We start from the raw sequence: 18,861 nt of genomic DNA on the forward strand, positions 1-18,861 counted from the left end.
CTTAATACTCGTTACAAGCTGACAATTGTATTGATACCTATGTGTCCACAGTTTATCAAGAGTAAAACCTTTCTCGCCATGAGACTATGTAATGGATTTTACTACTGCTTGTAAGTTTAATCTTCAGTCCTCCCAGTGATCAAGTTATTATGATTGAATGACTTGTTTACCTTACAGTGCTAATGAACTCACATGTTTATTACTTCATAGCTTATATTAAATAAAACGTTAATCATGATATTTTAGCCATCAAATAATCGTATCACTTACATGTAACGAGAAAGTGTCACGAAGCCTTAACTAAACGATAAAGAGAAAGTAAGAAGGAAGAAAGAAAGAAAATATCAACGGTCAGATCACTTCGCAGAATATAACCCATGTAGATTTTTCCTTTTTATAAGCAAAACGCTCCAGATGGTTTGTGTATTTCATTTTAAGTCACCACAACCTTTCACACCTTCGGAAAGTTATACATTCTTTGTCAAAGCTAGAAAATTATCAGTAATGATAATTAAAGAAAACAACTTTGTGTATTTGATTAGAATGGCGTGATTTTAATATTATCATATATAGTGACCACTGAAAACATTATGACCACCCGCTACTTTTGGAACGAAGTCGTTAGGCTGACGTAAGAGATACGATGCACACGATGATAGGGATCTCACTCAATCATCCAATGTGAGGTTTGTGCGTAGAATGGGACAGGCCGGCGATATATCAGAGATCGAAAGGAGCTAGATTGTGTTGTTCAGACAACTGGGAACGCACATCTCGGGAACAGCGCGACTTGTCGGGTGTTCGTGAGGTGCCGAGGTTAGTTTATTCCTAAGGTGGGAAACGGACGGTAAAACCAGCACCAAGCAACAGGGTGTGGGGCAGCGACATTTCATTAAAGATATCGGACGTCGTAGACTGTCATGGTTGGGGCGCAAAACTGTGACACAATTAACTGTAGACTTAAGCGTACATGTGTACATCTGAGCGCACAGTCCACCGTGTACTATTAGATACGGGCCTCCGTAGCCGACTTCACGCTCGTGTACCAATGTTAACGCACAGCATCGTCGATTACGGCTGGAATGGGCACGTGCCCATCGTCATTGAACTGCTGAGCAATGGCAAAAAGTTGCATGGTCTCATGAATCACGATACGAGGGTCGCTGCGAAAGTTTTGAGATGTGAAATAACTTACATACTTAAAATCAATTTAACACTTACATTTTCTCAAAGTATTCACCATTACACTGTACACACTTTTGCATCCTCGAAAACCACTTTTGGAAGCAGTGTTGCCAGTCTTTTTCTTCTAGTGTTGAAAATTCATTCTTGTAAGCCACTACAGCTTCTTCAGGGCTGCAAAATCTCTTCCCACGCATGCGATCTTTAATCCTGGGGAACAGAAAAAAATCACATGGGGCCAGGTCAGGACTATACGGCGGATGAGTCATAAGTTTGACCTCCGTAGATTCTAGAAACTGAATTGTGATGTTGGCCGTGTGTGCGGACGCGTTGTCATGATGAAGCAGGATCCCACGCAATCCAGTTCTTGGACGCCGTTCCCGAAGCTTCTGGAACACTTTTGTTAGGCAAACAGTGGTGTACCACTGAGCAGTAACAGTCGTTTGTTCATCAAGTGGAACAGTTGCAACATGGCCAGATTTGGGGAAGAAAATTGCGACCATCTTCTTCTCCACACTTCGCGGTCGCTTCACTTTCGTGGGTGGATTTTCGTCTGGAAAGATCCAAACTGAAGACTGGTGTTTATTTTCAGGGTCAAATTGATAGATCCAAGTCTCATCACCAGTAATAATGTCAGAGACGTGTCGAGAATTGCCTCCATCAAATCTTGCAAGCATTTCTTCACACCATTCCACACGCATGCGCTTCTGCTGTTCAGTCAAAGTGTGAGGCACCCAATGAGATGAAACCTTCCTGAGCCGAAGATGACCATGAAGAATTTTTGTTACTGCTGGCGATCCAATGTTCACTGTAGATCAATGTCCTTGAAAGTTGTCGAATCATTTGTTCCACAGCGGCAATGTTTTCATCTGACACAGCTGTTGCCGGACGTCCAGCTCTCTCTTCATCTTTAAGCGTTGTCCGGCCTCTTCTGAATTCACCAAACCACCGAAAAATTGTAGCACGGGAAGGAGCAAGGTCCCCAAATGCCCCCTGCAAACGGTCAAGGCTTTGTGTCTCGTTCAAACCACATTTGAAATCGTAAAGAATTATTGCCCGAAAATGTTCCTTTTCGAGCTCCATTCTAGACAGCCGAATACTGCTCACATCAACAAACAAGTGAAGGCGATACGGCCACGCCGATAAGCGAGGCGAGTTGAAACTTGCTTCGCTTCTTCGCTCTGGACACCTCTACCGAACGCAATTCTTGGAATTCTAATGCGTATCTCGAAACTTTCGTAGTTACTCGTGTAATGCCTTCATTACATGGATGGCCCGGTTAGATTCCGTCGTCTTTCTGGAGAACAGCTGCTTGCAACTTACACAGTTTGACGATAACAAGCCGGTGGTGGTTTCATTATAATTTGGGGAACCTTCACACGGTTGGGCCAGTAATGCATCTAGGGTGTCATTTTGACTCTAGCTTCGTCAGTCCATTGTGGATCAGGTATACCCATTTATGTCTCACATGTTTCCAACTGGTAATGGCATCTTTCAACAGGTCAACGCTGTGTTGTGGTTCTAGGAGCACAATGGTGAATTTCAATTGCTGCAGTGGCCCCCATACTCATCCGATCTTACCCAATTGAACACTGTCATTGAACGCCATATCCAAGCTCTTTGCCCCTCTCCTCAGAATTTACAGGAATAAAGTGATTTGTGTGTATGGGTGTAGTGCGCCATGCCTCTAGCGACCTCTCAAGGCCTCACTGTTTCCATGCCAAACCACATTTCTATTATAATGCGAGCCAAAGGTTGACATACAGTATATTAAATAGGTAACCACAATGTTCTAGCTTGTTAGTGTAAAATTAATATTTAAAAAACATGTATATGTATATATACCTCATGTGTAAAACGAAATATTTTATTTATTTGCAGATGTGCCTTGCAAATAGAGATCACTTTAAGTCAATAGGCGATGTAGCTAGTGCGAATAAATTCGAACAGTTAGCGGTACACAGCAAACAAGATTTAGATGCAGTGAAAGCAGCGCATAGACGAAGTGATAAATTGCCCAGGTTTCATTATGAACCACGAACGTTTTCGATAGTTCAGTAAGTAAAAATTCATTGTTATAGTTTTTGGTTTCAACATCAGTGTTATAGTATTTCTTTAAAAGCCCCGGTGCCCTATGTCGCCTGACCCCGGATTATCAGCATCGGCTCATATCAGTAACTATCAGTTCTATTAAAAATAAATAAATTTGAAAAGCTATCCTTCAACAAATACAAAACCATAAATCCCGCAATTCAGAATATGCAGTTAATTCTAACTATAATAAGAAACTTTTGAATGAAATGTATTTAAAACTAATGTAATTATGTTATTATTATTATTATTTTTATAATTTCAAATTTCCGTATTAAGTACTAATATGGAGCGTTATTAATATTATATTACAATAGTGGTAACAATTACAAAATCTGATAAATAATAATTTGCTTGCTGTCAATTAAAAATAGAGATTCCGTCCGGCGCAACTCGTCTCTGAACGACTTCGCTACTGTATCATAAGTAGTTAGTATATGGATCTGTACACGACGGGAAAGCGCTACCACTTGTAGTGGCGACACGACCAGTGCTTAGCCGGTTGTACATAAGATGAGATGACTGTAGTAATAAACGCGTTGTGTTATTCTGAAGTAACTGCAGTACTGTTACTTTGCATGGCGTATTGATGTGATATCTGTAAGTCATAATTTGTGATGTTCGGATTCGCTTGTTCGCCTTGTGTAACAGCGAGATCATTAGGGTAGGGATTCGAAAAAAGAGAGATTCGAAAGAGAGTTTGAATTTGCAAACATACGCACAGAATGCAAGCACAATAGAGTTTCTCAGAGGAAACTTAAAACTTGTTTATGTGTAAAAGACGCTGATATTGGTGCTCGTATTGCTCCGACAAAGTACAAAAGAAACTTTTAGAATATGTGAAGGAGGTTAGTTTAACGTTAACGGGACTGGCTTCCCCTCGGCTATGTTTCATTCCTGTATATAGCTGGAACTTTTCAGAAGATTAGTATTTTAAGAAGATATGTTGGACAAGAGTTATATTATCTTCTAATATTTTGTTTATGATATCCCATCTTGATTTAATTTTTCGTAACAAATTTCACTGAATGAAAGCTATAATAAAAACATTCACTGTAACAAGAACTGCACGTTTTTGATAGTGTAAGTTGTACGCGATATGTTGTTAAATGTAAATATGATTATTTTTGCTTTATTGTATGTGTATACTTTTTCTGGGTCACTTTATGACCTAGAGAATTGATAGACATTCAATCCGATCCAGAAGAATAACATGTACAAACAAACAAACAAACAAACAAACAAACCACTTGGTGTAACAGCCCAATTTGTAGACCTAAGCCTGCTCCAGCGCCATCCGCTAGCGATTGGTGGAACTGCGTCCAGCCCAGCGGCGAGCACGTGGTCAGCACGCTGCGACGTCCTGTCCCTAACAGGCGCATCAAGAGCTTTCTAGCCCTAGTGACCGTCATGTCTTGTTTTCATGTGACTCCCCAGTATGCCTCACTACGCTGGGTGGACGCCGAAAAGTGGGAAGCACGGCCGGAATCGAGCCCGGGACTACGTGGACGTGCCTCCAACACTGACCACTAGACCATGGTGTCCCCCTGAAGAATAACATGTATTTTACGAAAAAAACAAAGTAACTGATTGCATACATGTTAGAGCAAAAAAAGAAAAAGAAAAGTTTAAAAATTGATCTCAAAATGAAGGAGAAAATTCTACCGCAGATTGATTAATAAATATTATCTAAATGATTGCATTTCCAGATATTGTAATTTTTTTTTTTCCTTCTAAGGTCATTTGTATCTTTATAATTGAATGATGTAACATAATCTGTTCTTTGGCTACTAATGAAGACTAAATTTCGCCTTTTCTAATTTTGAAAAAAGTTCAAGTAGACCCCAAGAATCGAACCCGAATCTCCCAAAAACTGGTCTTGTAATCTGAGCAGCTTAGCACTCACCTCAAGTGTAATAATATATGCTGTTTTGAGGACGGACTAGATAGTGTAGTAATTAATGCACTGAGACATTCAGCCAGAAACTCGGGATAGATTTTTCAGAGCAGTCGCATTTTTACATCCTAGTAATTTAACTGCACTCGTATCTCTGGAGAGTAAGATGTGAGAGATCTGTTGTTGCTTTCATTATTTAGTTTAGTTAATTGCTAAGGTTAAGTGTATTTAAAAAAATTACAAGTTTTCTTCATGTGAGTAACGGTAACTGAAATATAATTTATACTATTATAGTAAATATTCGAAACAAATTTCTGATTTATAAGGAAAAATCTACATTATAATTTTAAGGTATTATGAATTTTATTCTGAGATTAAACAGGGTTCCTACTGGTCAGGGAAATCAGGGAAGTCATGGAAAATGGTGCAAGTCAGGGAAGTTCAGGGAAAAGACTGGAAATCAGGGAAACTCAGGGAAATTTCATAAAATATGTGTTTTCTAACATTAACTGTATACCAATGTCAGCGTAGCCAACCATTATATAATGGACGTTGTTCAGATTTTTATGGGAGATAAGTGAAATGTACGTATGAGCAATTGATTACTATTTGTCTCTACAGAATAAATGTTCTCGTATATAAATATTCACCGTTATTTATTTCTTATTTATATATCAGCGTCAACAGATAGCTATCATGAAAGTTAGGGAATTTCCTGCCAAAGGTCAGGGAAAGTCAGGGAAATAGATTTCTTCAGATCAGTAGGAATCCTGTTAAAGGTATCTTATACTTTAAATCTGTTAAATTATATTACATTATGTCACGTATTTGGTTATTCTGCAAGCACAATTTCTAATTCATATATTAAGCGCATATTTTTGCTTTATAGGTGTTGTACGGATCTCACAGACAATGACTTAGAGCTGACTATTGTTCAGGGAATTAATTACAACGTTAGTAACCCGACTACTGTTGATACATATGTTAGATATGAATTTCCATACCCTAGTGTAAGTATTATTTTCATTTTTGATGTGGTATAATGTCAGCAATAATTCATAACCACTTCACAGTTATTCAAAAATTCACATTTATATTACTACAGTCGTTCTGCAATATTCATATGTGAATTACTTCAGGACGAGTGGAGTAATTTAAATGTGAATTTTCGGTGACTTATAGAAAATTATGTTGTTTTCTTGTTGAAGAAATCTTTCTTGAAACTAATCAATTCTTCCTGAAATTATTGACAGCATATGCACCGGGTAGATATGCATTTTCTTATTCGTATGTTTTTTCCTTCCTTCCTTTTTCTTTTTTAGTTTAACGTCCCACGATTATATTCCAAGGCTAAGGGAAATGGTAATGAGGGAAATAATGGAATGAGGAAAGTAGGAGGAAACAGGAGAATCTCTAGAAAAACCACGTGCACGGTGTTTGCCCACCACAAAGCCCACTTGGCGGAAGTTGGGCTAGTTGATTCACCTTATAAATTAATAAATAAAGGCTAGTAAATGCTGTAATAATCTACCTTTAATAGGCAGTGTAGTGCAACTTCCCTGCATCGCTGAAGTGACAATATTCTTTGATTACTGTGAGTATCTACGTACAGAATTCTTCGAGATATATATGTGAGCATCAATACTGATTAATCATTACAGTGTGAATGTTTTGGCGGTGAAAAAATATAGTTTCCTGGTTTCTTGGAAAGAATATAGTTTTCATATAAATTTCATCAGGATATAAGTATAGTCTGTGGGGATAGACCATGAAACACTTTAACGGGTGCACTGAAGTCTATTAATAAAATCTTATTTATCCTATATTTTGTTATCTTAAATACTGATTCATTATCAAGTCTACTATGAATGGTTAAAATTTGAAAAGTGAGCAAGTAAATATTGTGAGGATTACAAGGTAAAATGGTTTTATAAGATCATAATGTATAAATTATCTTTTTAAATTCATGTATATCTTTACTTATTTACATATTTGCTTTGTTACAGGATAATCCACCAAAAGACAAAACAAGTCTAATAAGAGATACAAATAATCCCCAGTATAATCAGACGTTTATGATCCCTATTAATAGAAGTTTACCGAAGTGCCAAAGAGTCTTTAAGAGGCACGCAGTCAAGTTAGAAGTATGGTCAAAGGGGTAAGTAATGTTTTTATTTATTAAATCCGTGTAAATGTTGATTCATGCCACTTCCTTTTGCTATTTTTCTTTTTTCTCATTATTGAAAGATGAAGAAATTACTCGCTAAATTGGGAGATAGTTTATTTACATGTGCTAGACTGTAGGCCGTCTGGTTATGATATAGATAGCTTACCGACGACATCAGATTCCTCTACTTTTCCAGTATAGTACTTGTTTTAGTGTGTGGCTTATTGATGTGTATATTCATATCTTAAGGCATTTGTACCTCCATAATGAGAACTTCATTTTGCACATTTTCCTTTTCTGCTGATTTTATGTCATGGTAGGTAAATGCACGCATTAGTAGAATGATAGACTCGAAATTTAATACATCAGCTCCAACTAACTTACATTGCTAAAGTTACATTATTGTAGATTTCCTGATAGTATTTTATTTCGTATTGTGCATCGTGTTTGTATGGACGTGCAGCTACTTTGAACATGATAAAATTTTAGTTTTATACCAGTGAAATTGTATGTGTACACCTTATTTATTAATTTGTCGAAGTTAAAACTAACACTCTTTCAAACACTCAACGATATTTACAGTAGGGCATACAGTATTGTTACAAGTATATGTGAAACAATAATTAATACATAAATACAAAGAATCAAACACACACATACACAAATGAGATATTTATGGAGTAAAAAATGATAGTAAATCCGAGAAAACTTGAGTTTTACACTAAAATTGATTAAAAGAGAAAATAGGGAGGGATCAGCATTGATTTGACATCAGACCTCAGAGTGACGCACAAAATATTGATTTACATCTTGAAAATTCAGTTTATTTTTCAGTGTTGTTTTCCTTGATATTTGGGGGGCGCGGTGGCTCAGTGGTAGAGCGTTCACCTGTGGTGCTTGGGCTCCCGGGTTCGATCCCAGCCCCCGCCAAGTGAACTTTGTGGTGGACAAACATCGTGCTCGTGGGTTTTCTCGGGGTTCTCCCGTTTCCTCCCACTTTCTTCATTACACCATTTCACTCATCTCTCATCATCACCGTCTCCTTTAGCCTAACCGACATAACCGTGGGATGTAAAACTCAAAGATTTCATTTCATTTTTTCCTTGATATTTATATTAGATTGGTTTAGCGATGTAAATCGAAATCGAATCATGTAAATTCCATGATGTAAAATCAAGGAAATCGAAGTTCTTGTGACAGCAAATTGTACCCCAACTCATTAATTTTAGTCATTGCAGTGACATCAGTATGGGAACGAGAATTGTTGTAATATATGTTTCTTCTTTGATTAACTCGGACTTTTACTGTCCAAAAATTTTGCATAATATTCAGTGGTGATAAAGCAATCACATAGTCAATGAGAATGATATCTTTTGCATTGCAGAAGTCTGGAACTGTGATCTTTCCTTCAGACTTCACACATATGACTGCCTTCAGGGATGGAAAATCAGGACTTTCTATTATTTTGACTGTTGTTTCGCATGTGAAATGTGCTTATGTTTCATATGTACTTACGAATTGATACATAAAATCAATTGGATTATTCTTTAATCGATCCAAATTGTCCGGAGAGATATGTATTAATTGGTTTTGGTAATGTGTCAGGAGCCGCGGCAATCATCTTGCAGATAGCTTCTTCATGCACAGTTCTCGGTCAAGATGTGAAATATGTTTTCATCTGAAGTGGCTGGAGCTTTTGCAATATCACCCACCTTTATCGGCGATCGTACAGTACCATATCATACACTTTTTGTGTAATAACTTTTGTAGTGACAGATTTTGATCATCCACTTGTATCATATAATAAGTAAATTATCACTTAGTGCATAAAGTTTCTTCAATTGCACTTTAAAAAATTCAGTTTTATTTACAATGTCCTGCAGTTGCATTTTTTTAATATTTTACTTGACAACATGCCCAGACGCGAGTTAAAAATAACAGCCGAGTTCCGCAGAGTATTTCATTGCATTATGTATTTTCGTTGCTTCCATCTCTCTTCACCAAATACTAAACGACAGCACGGTGTTCAAAATAGTTATTTTGTAAAACAAGTACGTGTGCATTGCAATAGCATAATAATAATTTCCCATAACTTCAGCAGTTGTTTATTGATCTAGCTAGACAATAATGCAAAGTTGTCGTAATGGAGGATGACCTATAATAATAGACTTAAATAGTAATTTCGTCACTTCCTCCCCGTTACCATGGTGATTGCCACTTTTTCTATACAAATGTGTGAAGCGAAAGGTGTTTTGTAAAATCTAGTATAAACTAGGAATGTGTCTGTGAGACTATTTCACAGTTATAAAATAGTTTAAAGATGAAGTCATTATAAGAAAGGTACAGGTTAAGAATATGGAGACCACTGTTTAGAAAATTTACTAGTAATATTTAAGGAACTTATTTCTACAAGCGACAGCTTATTTCTACCTTTAAGTAAAGTAGAAATCGCATAATTAACGCAAACGCCATTACCATGTAACTGTTCACTCGAGTGTTTGAACGAAGATCCCGAAGTTAATTTTTTTGGCTGTAAATGCTAAGTAATCCCATTTACGAATATAGCAAAGAAAAAAATGTAAATTCGAAAGTTGAAGCGGAACGAAAAATATAGTCTATCTGATCGTACATTGTAGACGTGTCGAGCATTTAATGGTTCTAAACAATGTAGGAGTGAAAGAGCTGTTAATAGCTTTTTTTTTAAAAAATAGAAAAACATATTAGTTTATGTATAAGGAGCATTCATTTAATTCGTAGTCACCCTGTACAAGTATTGGAATTGTCCACCTAACATAAAAATAATCACCTCTTGCGACGACGCATTTGTCCACTGTGACACTAGCCATTGGATGCCTTTCTGGTAGAAGGCCTTAGGCTGCCGGTGAAGCCACGATGTCACTTCCTGTATGATCTCATCGTCCAAATGGAAACGGTGTCCACGGTGGCTTTTTTCAGTTCCACAAACAGGTAAAAATCGCAAGGGGAGATGTCGGGGTTGTAGAGCGGGTGACAGAGAAACTTGCCTCTTAAACTTCGTCAAAGTTCCCTGTGTTACGTTGGCCGTGTGTGGCCGCGCATTGTCATGAAGCAAAATCGCATCCGCTGACAGTTTTCCTAAGCGTTTGGACTTGAGCTTGAGGAGATTATGCAACGTCTCTCCGTACCGGGTGGCGTTTACTGTCTGTCCGTGCTCCAAAAATTCCGTGAGCAATAGTCCTCGAATATCGAAGAACACGGAGGCCATGACCTTTCCCGCTGAGGTTCGAATCGATTTGGACTTCTTTAGAGGGAGAGAGGTGAGGTGACGCCACAGCAAACTTTGGCGTTTGCTCCAGAAGTGCCTCACCTTCAGTTTCGAATCTGTCCAGGTGCGGTTGGCACGTCATCATTCTTTCAGTTTTTTGGGCGTTGGTGGGCTGTGGACACAAACCTTATGAAAATGAAGCGTGCGGGTGATTATGTAGTGGGCCAATCCGACACTGATGCCTCTTCCGTCGCCACCTCCTTCACTGTAGTTCTCCGGTTCTGGCGGATGATCTCGTCTACTCGCGCAGTAATCTGTGGCGTCGCCACTATGGGCAAACTCCGGACGAACGTCGTCTTTAACCGTCTTTCGACCCTCTGCAAACAGCTTGCGCCATTTGATGACTGCATGCAGTGGCAATGCATGCTGTACGTAAACACCTACCATTCGTCATGCATTGCCGGTGCACCGACACCTTCGGCGGTAAGAAATCGTATAACGGCACACTACTCCACTTTATCGGTCTCCATTTTCCAGCTTGTTTGCTTTTCGATTGATTTGGACGACGCTGACTCACAACTGTCTCTCTTTGCAGCTCCACTTTCCTTATCCCGTTCACGCGATAACCACTGTGCCGCCATCTATCGAGCCTTTAAAGAATCCGCTACAAGCCGGTATAAGCGTAGTTACATGTTTCACACGGGTTCCATTCATTTCACGGGGTGACTACGAATTAAATGAGTGCACCTTATAAATATTTTTCAGGAAATTTAATTTAAAAGAGGTTTTACTATTACGGTTCCAAATGATTTGATCGTTTCAGATTATGAACATTTTCGATGCGTTATAACTAGAGACCGGATATTCAGGCGCTAAGAAAATGAAGAGACATTTGTAGTTTAAAAAATAGGCACTAAATGGTAGCTCCCGAAATAATTAAATTAAGCCATGCTTAGAGGTCAAATAATCTAGTAAGATACCTGATCACTGTTTGTAGCAAATATCTTATTCTAAAGAAATATGGAATTATTTTCTATGTAAGTAAATGAATTACCCTTATGTATCTTAAATAAATTATTCCCAGCATTTAACACAGTCTAAAGTTTTATACATAACAATCTGTGGTCACTTTCGAATAAATAAATAAATTTTAAGTATATTTTTAGTTTAATATATTCTGATAGTCCATCAAAAGCAGTCATTAATACAATTTCACATGAAAACGAAATATTTATTTCAAGTTGTCAATTGATAAACGTCTGATTGCACAACACACTTCGAAATCTTACAATATTTCTGTTTTTAAGATGTAACCAGAGCACTTGTTCAGTCCTCTTTAATTCGTCTAAATCGTTATAAGTCTAATAACTCGCACATATTTTTTATGGCCATATTCCTCCCGTATATCGTAATCGAGCTTAACCCTGATCTAATGAACGAAGTCTTTTATATATATATATTTTTTTTTCTATAAGATTTGAAGAAAATGCAAAAAATAGAAAATATTAGGCGTTTATCTACGATATAGAAAATATTATCGTAGATAATATTGAGCGAAATAGGTAAATTTTATTTTTTGTGAAATCAAAGCGTAGACACGAAACAAATTTCAATGGGTTCATTTTATATCTTTATGATTAAGAAAGTGGGCATTGTGCCTAACAACGGGTCTATAGTTATAAGCTATACGCTGACTAATCTTTGAGTCTGACGGAACCAATTGTCTTTAGGTTCTTGAGAAATTGCAACGATCAGAATTCTTTCTTACAGCGTTAATATGAGCTTTCCATTTTAGTAATGGATTTATATTAGAATACAATCTCACAGAATGGAATAATTTATTAATTATTACAGTACTGTTGTATTTATTCATCTTTAAAATATTATATACATATTTCTGAGCATTACCGGCATCTATGGCCTCAAGTAGCTCCCTCGTGGCGAAACGGATAGCATACGCGTTTTTGACCTGGGAGACCCGGGTTCATTTCCGGGCGGGAGCTCATATGGTTCGGATTCCACGTTAAGCTGTAGGTCCACTTCTCATATAGACTCGCAACTGAAAGGGACACTAAACTAAAAAAAAAAATCAATCTATGGCCTCAAGCCCATCACGTATGAGGGACGACGTCCCTCAGCGAGCACACTATCCGGAGAAAGGGAGAGGAGGAAAAAAGGAAGCATCCTGAGACCTGCATGTTAGGTACCATCCCGGCATGAATGAAGAAAACCCTGCTCATGATGGTTGGCCTGAAAAAGCTGTTACACTTTTATGACTGAGTATCCCCGCCGATATATATTCATTATACAGGTAGTTGCTTAGATGTGATCCGAATTTCTTTAGATTTTAACGGATTCATAACTATTTCTTTTTAAATTTATTATTATTGACAATAATGTGAATATGGTACAAATCATTCATTCGGTAAATTGAATTGTCCAAATTTTCAGGTTGGTCTGACATATATTTGAAAACAGTCTACTTATTCTGCAGCTTGTACACTGTTGTAAGACAAAAGTAAGGTCGTTCGTTAATATACACCAGAATAGAAAAAAGCTGCTGAACAGATCCACGAAATATTTGTATGTACTTGCCTTCAGGAACCTTTAGTTAGATTTCATAGAGAAGAGGAAGTACCAGATTCACCTATGGATGCAAAATTATCTGCATCCGTGCGAGTAATTCTGAACCTCTCCCACAGCGTCAGTGAAAAAGCTAAATTCTGTATTTGTCATCAGTAAACTGAATAACATTAGCAGTAATGTGAAATTTCCGAATATCTGATTGAAATGTATCAAAACAAATTTAATTTCGTTAAATAGTTTCGAATTTCTTTACTGTTGATACCTCCTAATGCCATTGAAAGTACTACCCTTCTCGTTGGTATAGTTACAAACGTGCATATCTTGAGTGCTCGAGGTCCCGGGTTCGATCTCCGGTAGTCGAATGTACCGAATGCACTATGAAGTTTAGATCTCATACTGATCAGTGTACAACTATTGAGACTTCTAATCGCGTGAGTTTTTGAGCAAGTAATGAAGAAAAAAATCTCGATATAACTTTTTGTAAAAACGCTTGAGAGTTCAAACTGCTTTTTTGGCCCAGAGTATGTCCCTTTTGTGCATGATTTTTCGATTTGCTTGATGTTCTAAACTTTTTTCTTTTTGTGGAAGAGCATTTCCGAATTCTTTCCACAGTTTATTTTTCCTTCTCCCATGGACAGTAAGTGGCTTGCAGATATTTCTGAAGATGTGTTTCCTGCAAAATGTTGATGCATGTTTTTTGTTTGTTTAACTTCGATGTATCTTACTTGTTACATAGAACGGCGAGAGTTAGTTCTATTTTAATGTCGCTTATCTTTCACTGAATTAGTTTGTGGCAAAGCGTTGGGATAGACTGTTTTAAATCATGTTTTCTGGATCCAACACACAAGGTTAGTCGTGTTATACATGACCGATTTTCAAAGAGTAATTACCGTATAAAACTGCGCTGCACTATAGCGGTTGTGTTCTGTCGGGCACCAGCATTGTGGAGTATCGTCCAATATCACAATCTTCACTGCAACAAACTGCTGAAGCAGGAGCATAGGAATTCCATCTCATACCTCCGTGCAGGTTTTTCGTATGCCAGTGAAAATATGTTGCTTACGTCATTTTAACAGTCTAGATCCGTAGAAATCCGATAGGATAGCTTCAGGATATTTTAAACGATTGTCCTGAAGATAATAATAAGAACTCCAGTTTCCTGCTCCACATCATGATAAAACCGGAGAGATAATCTTACTGGAAGCTTTGTCCATATGGATTTGTACCTGGTTTTTGCTGTCCTCGTACAAAGGGATGGATAATTAGAGTCAAGATAGATTCTTGGAAGTAGACAGCATTTACCTTGACGGTCTTCCAGTTTACATGTTTCCAACCTTCCTTCGTAACCGTATCCGGCGATAAACATTCCGCGCGGGAAATTTTGTCTCTTTGCCGTTGAAACTCGGTACGTTTCGTGCAAGAGGTGTCACGATACGTAATTATCCGAATGTTACCATCATATGAGATAAATTTAGGTCTCCTGCAAAGTGACAGCTGTCTTCCATTTTGGTTCTCATGTCTTTTTTTACAGCGTGTAGCACTGGAGAAAGTTATGGAATAGGCCCTTACGTATACCACAGGTCAAGATTGCGACGAATGACGTAGTAGATGGTGGACTGCGCTAAATTAAATCTCTGGGGCATGTCATGTTGGATCGCGACGAATTCCACAAAGCGTCTCAAGCACCACTTTCGCTGATATCTTCGAACCACCGGCCCATGTTGGTGAGTGCGTCTGCTTAGGCCCCATTTGTGTTTGTTTGGCCACGATTTCTTTAGCTGTGATCCCTCCCAGGGTTAAATCGTTTCCTTAAAACAGCTTAACTGGTCGGTTTTCCGAAAACATGTGTATGGAAAAGATCAGTTATGTACCCATCCCAGTAACGGTTCATTTTCGACAGCATTTGACTATCATCAGTACAATTCTCTTGCACATGGTAGCTGAGACACCACACTATTAAGGACACTGGTTTAATGCTCCTGGCTCAGCCAACCAGGTAATATCAACGTTACCAATTCGGTCGGATATAAATCGATCAATCTTCTGTACATATACAGATACTTATCAGTTGAATGAGAACACACGAAAAAAGTGCACATTACCAGATTAACATGGCACTGGACCAATTTTCGCCGTAAAAACAGCTCTGGTGCGACATGGAATGGAGACATAGAGGTAGTGAATGGTAGCAAGTAGAATGGTGCACCATTCCGTATGCAGTGCATCGTTCATTTCGTGAAAGAAGATGGAGGCGGAAATTTGCACTGGATTCGTATTTCCAAAACGGATCACAAAAGTTCAATTAGATTAAGTCTGGAGATTGGGCGGGCCAGGGAAGGTGTCATTCATATGTTCCTCCAACCACACCACAACAGCTCCAGTTATATAACTGGGCGCATTATGATCCTGCAAGATGTGTCATTGCCCGGAAACATCATCTCGGCCATAGGATGCACATCATCCCCTAAAATGATGACATAATAACGGACAGTGACGCGACCGATAAGCGTCAGCAGAGAATCCACAGAAAACTAGGATATTGTTGTCCACAGCATCACAGAACTGGTGCCATACTTTGCAGACATTGCATATCATACGTTTCTTTGGTTGTTTACTACAAATAAATTGATTTGTGGTTTGACAATAGAAATGATGATTTATCCGATTATATCACGCGTTTCTAGTCATCAGCGGTATGTTCGCGTCATCTTTGGCGTCGTTCTAAAACGTGATGGTCCTTTATCAGTGGTATCGCCCGTGCAAACTGACTCATATGTAAATGTCAGGTACCTCACGGCGAACTGTTGATTGTCGACACAGGCTGTGGGAGTTGCTGCTTGAGTTCTTTCGTCACTTGCATCGGAGCCACCCGACAGTTCTGACTGACAATTCACTTTAGTTCTTAGATAGACATGTCACTGAAGAGGTTTCTTCCGACCACAGTTCCTCTTCGCCAATGTGGTTATGCGGTGAGTTTTGTAGGCCGTCATCATCTTTGACGCTACTCTTCGCGATATGCTCAACACACCACTTTCGTCACGCTCGCACCACATAACCGAGGGCCAGCAATTTTTTGCCCTCTTGAAATCGAAGAAGTTGTTCATTTTTTACTACCACTGTTCGCTCAATTACTGTACATTATCGTTCTATTGCTCCTCACGTAGTATGAAGTTGTCCTAACAGACTACTAGGAACGTTCGGTGCTGCAGTCGTCACCGGACTGTATCCAACCCAGGCATCCGACGTGTTTCCAACTCCAGATGTTTGAATAAAATTGATAAGTATCTGTAAGTTACTGCGTAATAATAAGCAAAATAAGGTAGGGATTTTCTTTCTGAATGATAGTTCTGTTTATTATATTACCAAATCTTAAATAAGCTAGCACACGTCTATGCTTTAGCACAAATAAAGGGTAGCACTTTTTTTACTAACCAAAAGATTAACAACCATTAGCTTTATTTTATTTATTTATTTATTTATTTTTAGTGTAGAATTTCCCAGGGCAATCCAAATCGGGTTTTTACTTTTTTTAGTGTAATGTTAATGGTTGTTAATCTTAGTACAGGTCTAATTATGGGATTATTGTTTGTAATTGCTACTTTCACGATAATTTATTTCTGTATGTATGCACTGAATACCATCACCCAGTTGAATATACACCATCTTGGACTGCCAGACTCGTTGGATTGAAAACGCCATTCTGGAACAGATAAATGAAATAGTTGGTAAAACAAATAAAAAATCATGTAAATTTAATGATATTCAAAGCACATAAAATGTCTTAAAATATATTAATTTTGAACTACCATTTCCTAACTAATTTAGTTTTGATTTACTGAATTTTACTGAAGATTTTCTTTCTTTAATTAATATCTGATACTACTACTACATCTAACATCTTAACTTGATATCCAAAACCCATATATCCCTTTTTGTGGTGCTAGATAAGAATGGTAATATTTGTGTGTGTCTACTTAAGTACTTCTTTTGTTTAATTTGTAGATATCTTGGCTTGATCTTTATATGTATGCCTGTTTCGTTAATATTGCTGTAAGGATGTGGAAATAAAATATTATTTACATTAGTATTATCCTGATTTTGCGTGCTGTCGTGTATTAGTATTAATTTCGAGCTTACTGCTAGATCAATAGAAATACTTGTAGTTTTAAATTTACAGGTCGTATCTACCTATGTGTTGTCAGTGTGGAGACAATGGAAGAGTTAGAGTAAAAACTTTCAGGTAAATTGTGTTTTTGTGAATCGGCTGTGAATGTTTGTGTGAGTGCGTTCCGATCTTAGCGAATATTTGAATTATTTAGTAAATTTTATTCAAAAACAAAAATAGGAAAGCAAATATATTTTCATTATTGTTACTACTGAAAGAGAGGAGGTACTTATATTTCCATTAGTTTTACTGATTTATTAGAAATGTTGTATGATGATGTTTCACCTAAAATTCTAACGTTTCAAATAAACAAGTATAGATGTGGACAAATTATTTGCAAAATGGATGGCTGAAACGTATTTTTAAAAATATTTTTCCCCTAAATCTAAATACATACAGGGGGCACATAAAGTCTGGATACATGGGGAAAAAATACATTTTAGTCAATTTAATGTTAAGGAATAATATTTTCAACGTGATTTCCGTGCTGATCAATGCACAATTTAATGCGCTTTGCAAGATTAAGGTGAACTCAATGGAATAGGTCTAAATTACCGTCGATTTCAGTACACTGTCTGGTAATGCGTTCTGTCATGTGGTTTAAATTTCTAATCTTCATCGATTAAACATTTTCTTTTAGCATACGCCAGAAAAAGAAATCAAGGGGAGAAAGATGTGGTGAACGAGAGGCCCACTCCACATGACTTCTTCTCCCAATCCAGTGAGGAAAATTGTCATTCAACCAATCTCTAACAGCTGCAGCAAAATGGGCAAGGGATCCATCCTGCTAAAACAGTCTGGAAGTCCCTCAACCAAACGCTGAACTTGGGTGATTAATTTCCCGACGGAAGTAAAACAAATAGGTTGACGATGAGAGTGTCGAAGGTTAAATTCTTCCGCAATTTTGCGATACGATCATCATCACTTAAGAATATCAACTCGACTCGTTCTTCTTTAGACGGAGCCATCGTTCAATCTGGAAAAACAAAAACAAATTATTAGAATTCCCTATATACCCAAACTTTATGGACACACTGTATAAGACTAACTGTTGATACTATATTACATACAGCACTTGATAAACTCATCTCGTGTCTACAATTAAAGCTTCAAATAGTTTTGGCATACTTTCAATTAATGTTTTGTATTTGAAAATTCACCGTCCTTACTCTAGACGGTAGGGATATGTTTTGTCAAATAGATTTTTTGTCATTATCCAGTAGGCCATTTAGCTTAATTTTGATGTTAGCATGTGGTACAACAACTAGGTGCACCGGACTGTTTTCCAATTATTAGTGTTCACATCTTGGCTCTTGCCCTGTTATTGGACACAGAAATATCCTTCGAAACAATTTCGTCACTCTCAGTCTTTGATCAATGACAAAATGCGCCGTTTTCCACAAATATATCATCACTAGATGGCAATCACTTATTCACCGTTGGCATCATCCGATCTCTGATGATTTTATATTTTTCACTGCTCATATTTTTTCTACGAAGACTGCTGGAAATGGTTCTCAGCCTACTAC

The 18,861-nt window shown here is 37.7% G+C and overlaps 1 protein-coding gene across 3 annotated transcripts in view; it reads left to right on the forward strand.

Moving 5' to 3' along the window:
* The window catches only part of l(2)gd1 (lethal (2) giant discs 1), an 87,976-nt gene that overhangs the window by 51,375 nt on the left and 17,740 nt on the right, over positions 1 to 18,861 (forward strand). For 2 of the 3 annotated variants that reach the window (XM_081741737.1, XM_081741731.1), the window contains exons 12-15: positions 3,064 to 3,239; positions 6,060 to 6,180; positions 7,177 to 7,328; positions 17,345 to 17,407. In XM_081741737.1, the coding sequence (XP_081597863.1) occupies positions 3,064 to 3,239; positions 6,060 to 6,180; positions 7,177 to 7,328; positions 17,345 to 17,407 (512 nt within the window). The remainder of the gene's footprint in view (positions 1 to 3,063; positions 3,240 to 6,059; positions 6,181 to 7,176; positions 7,329 to 17,344; positions 17,408 to 18,861) is intronic. The other variant, XM_081741740.1, reaches the window with a different exon arrangement.

This window comes from Thermobia domestica, chromosome 2 (genome assembly GCF_964235325.1).
Source record: "Thermobia domestica chromosome 2, izTheDome1.hap1.1, whole genome shotgun sequence".
Lineage (NCBI taxonomy): Eukaryota > Metazoa > Arthropoda > Insecta > Zygentoma > Lepismatidae > Thermobia > Thermobia domestica.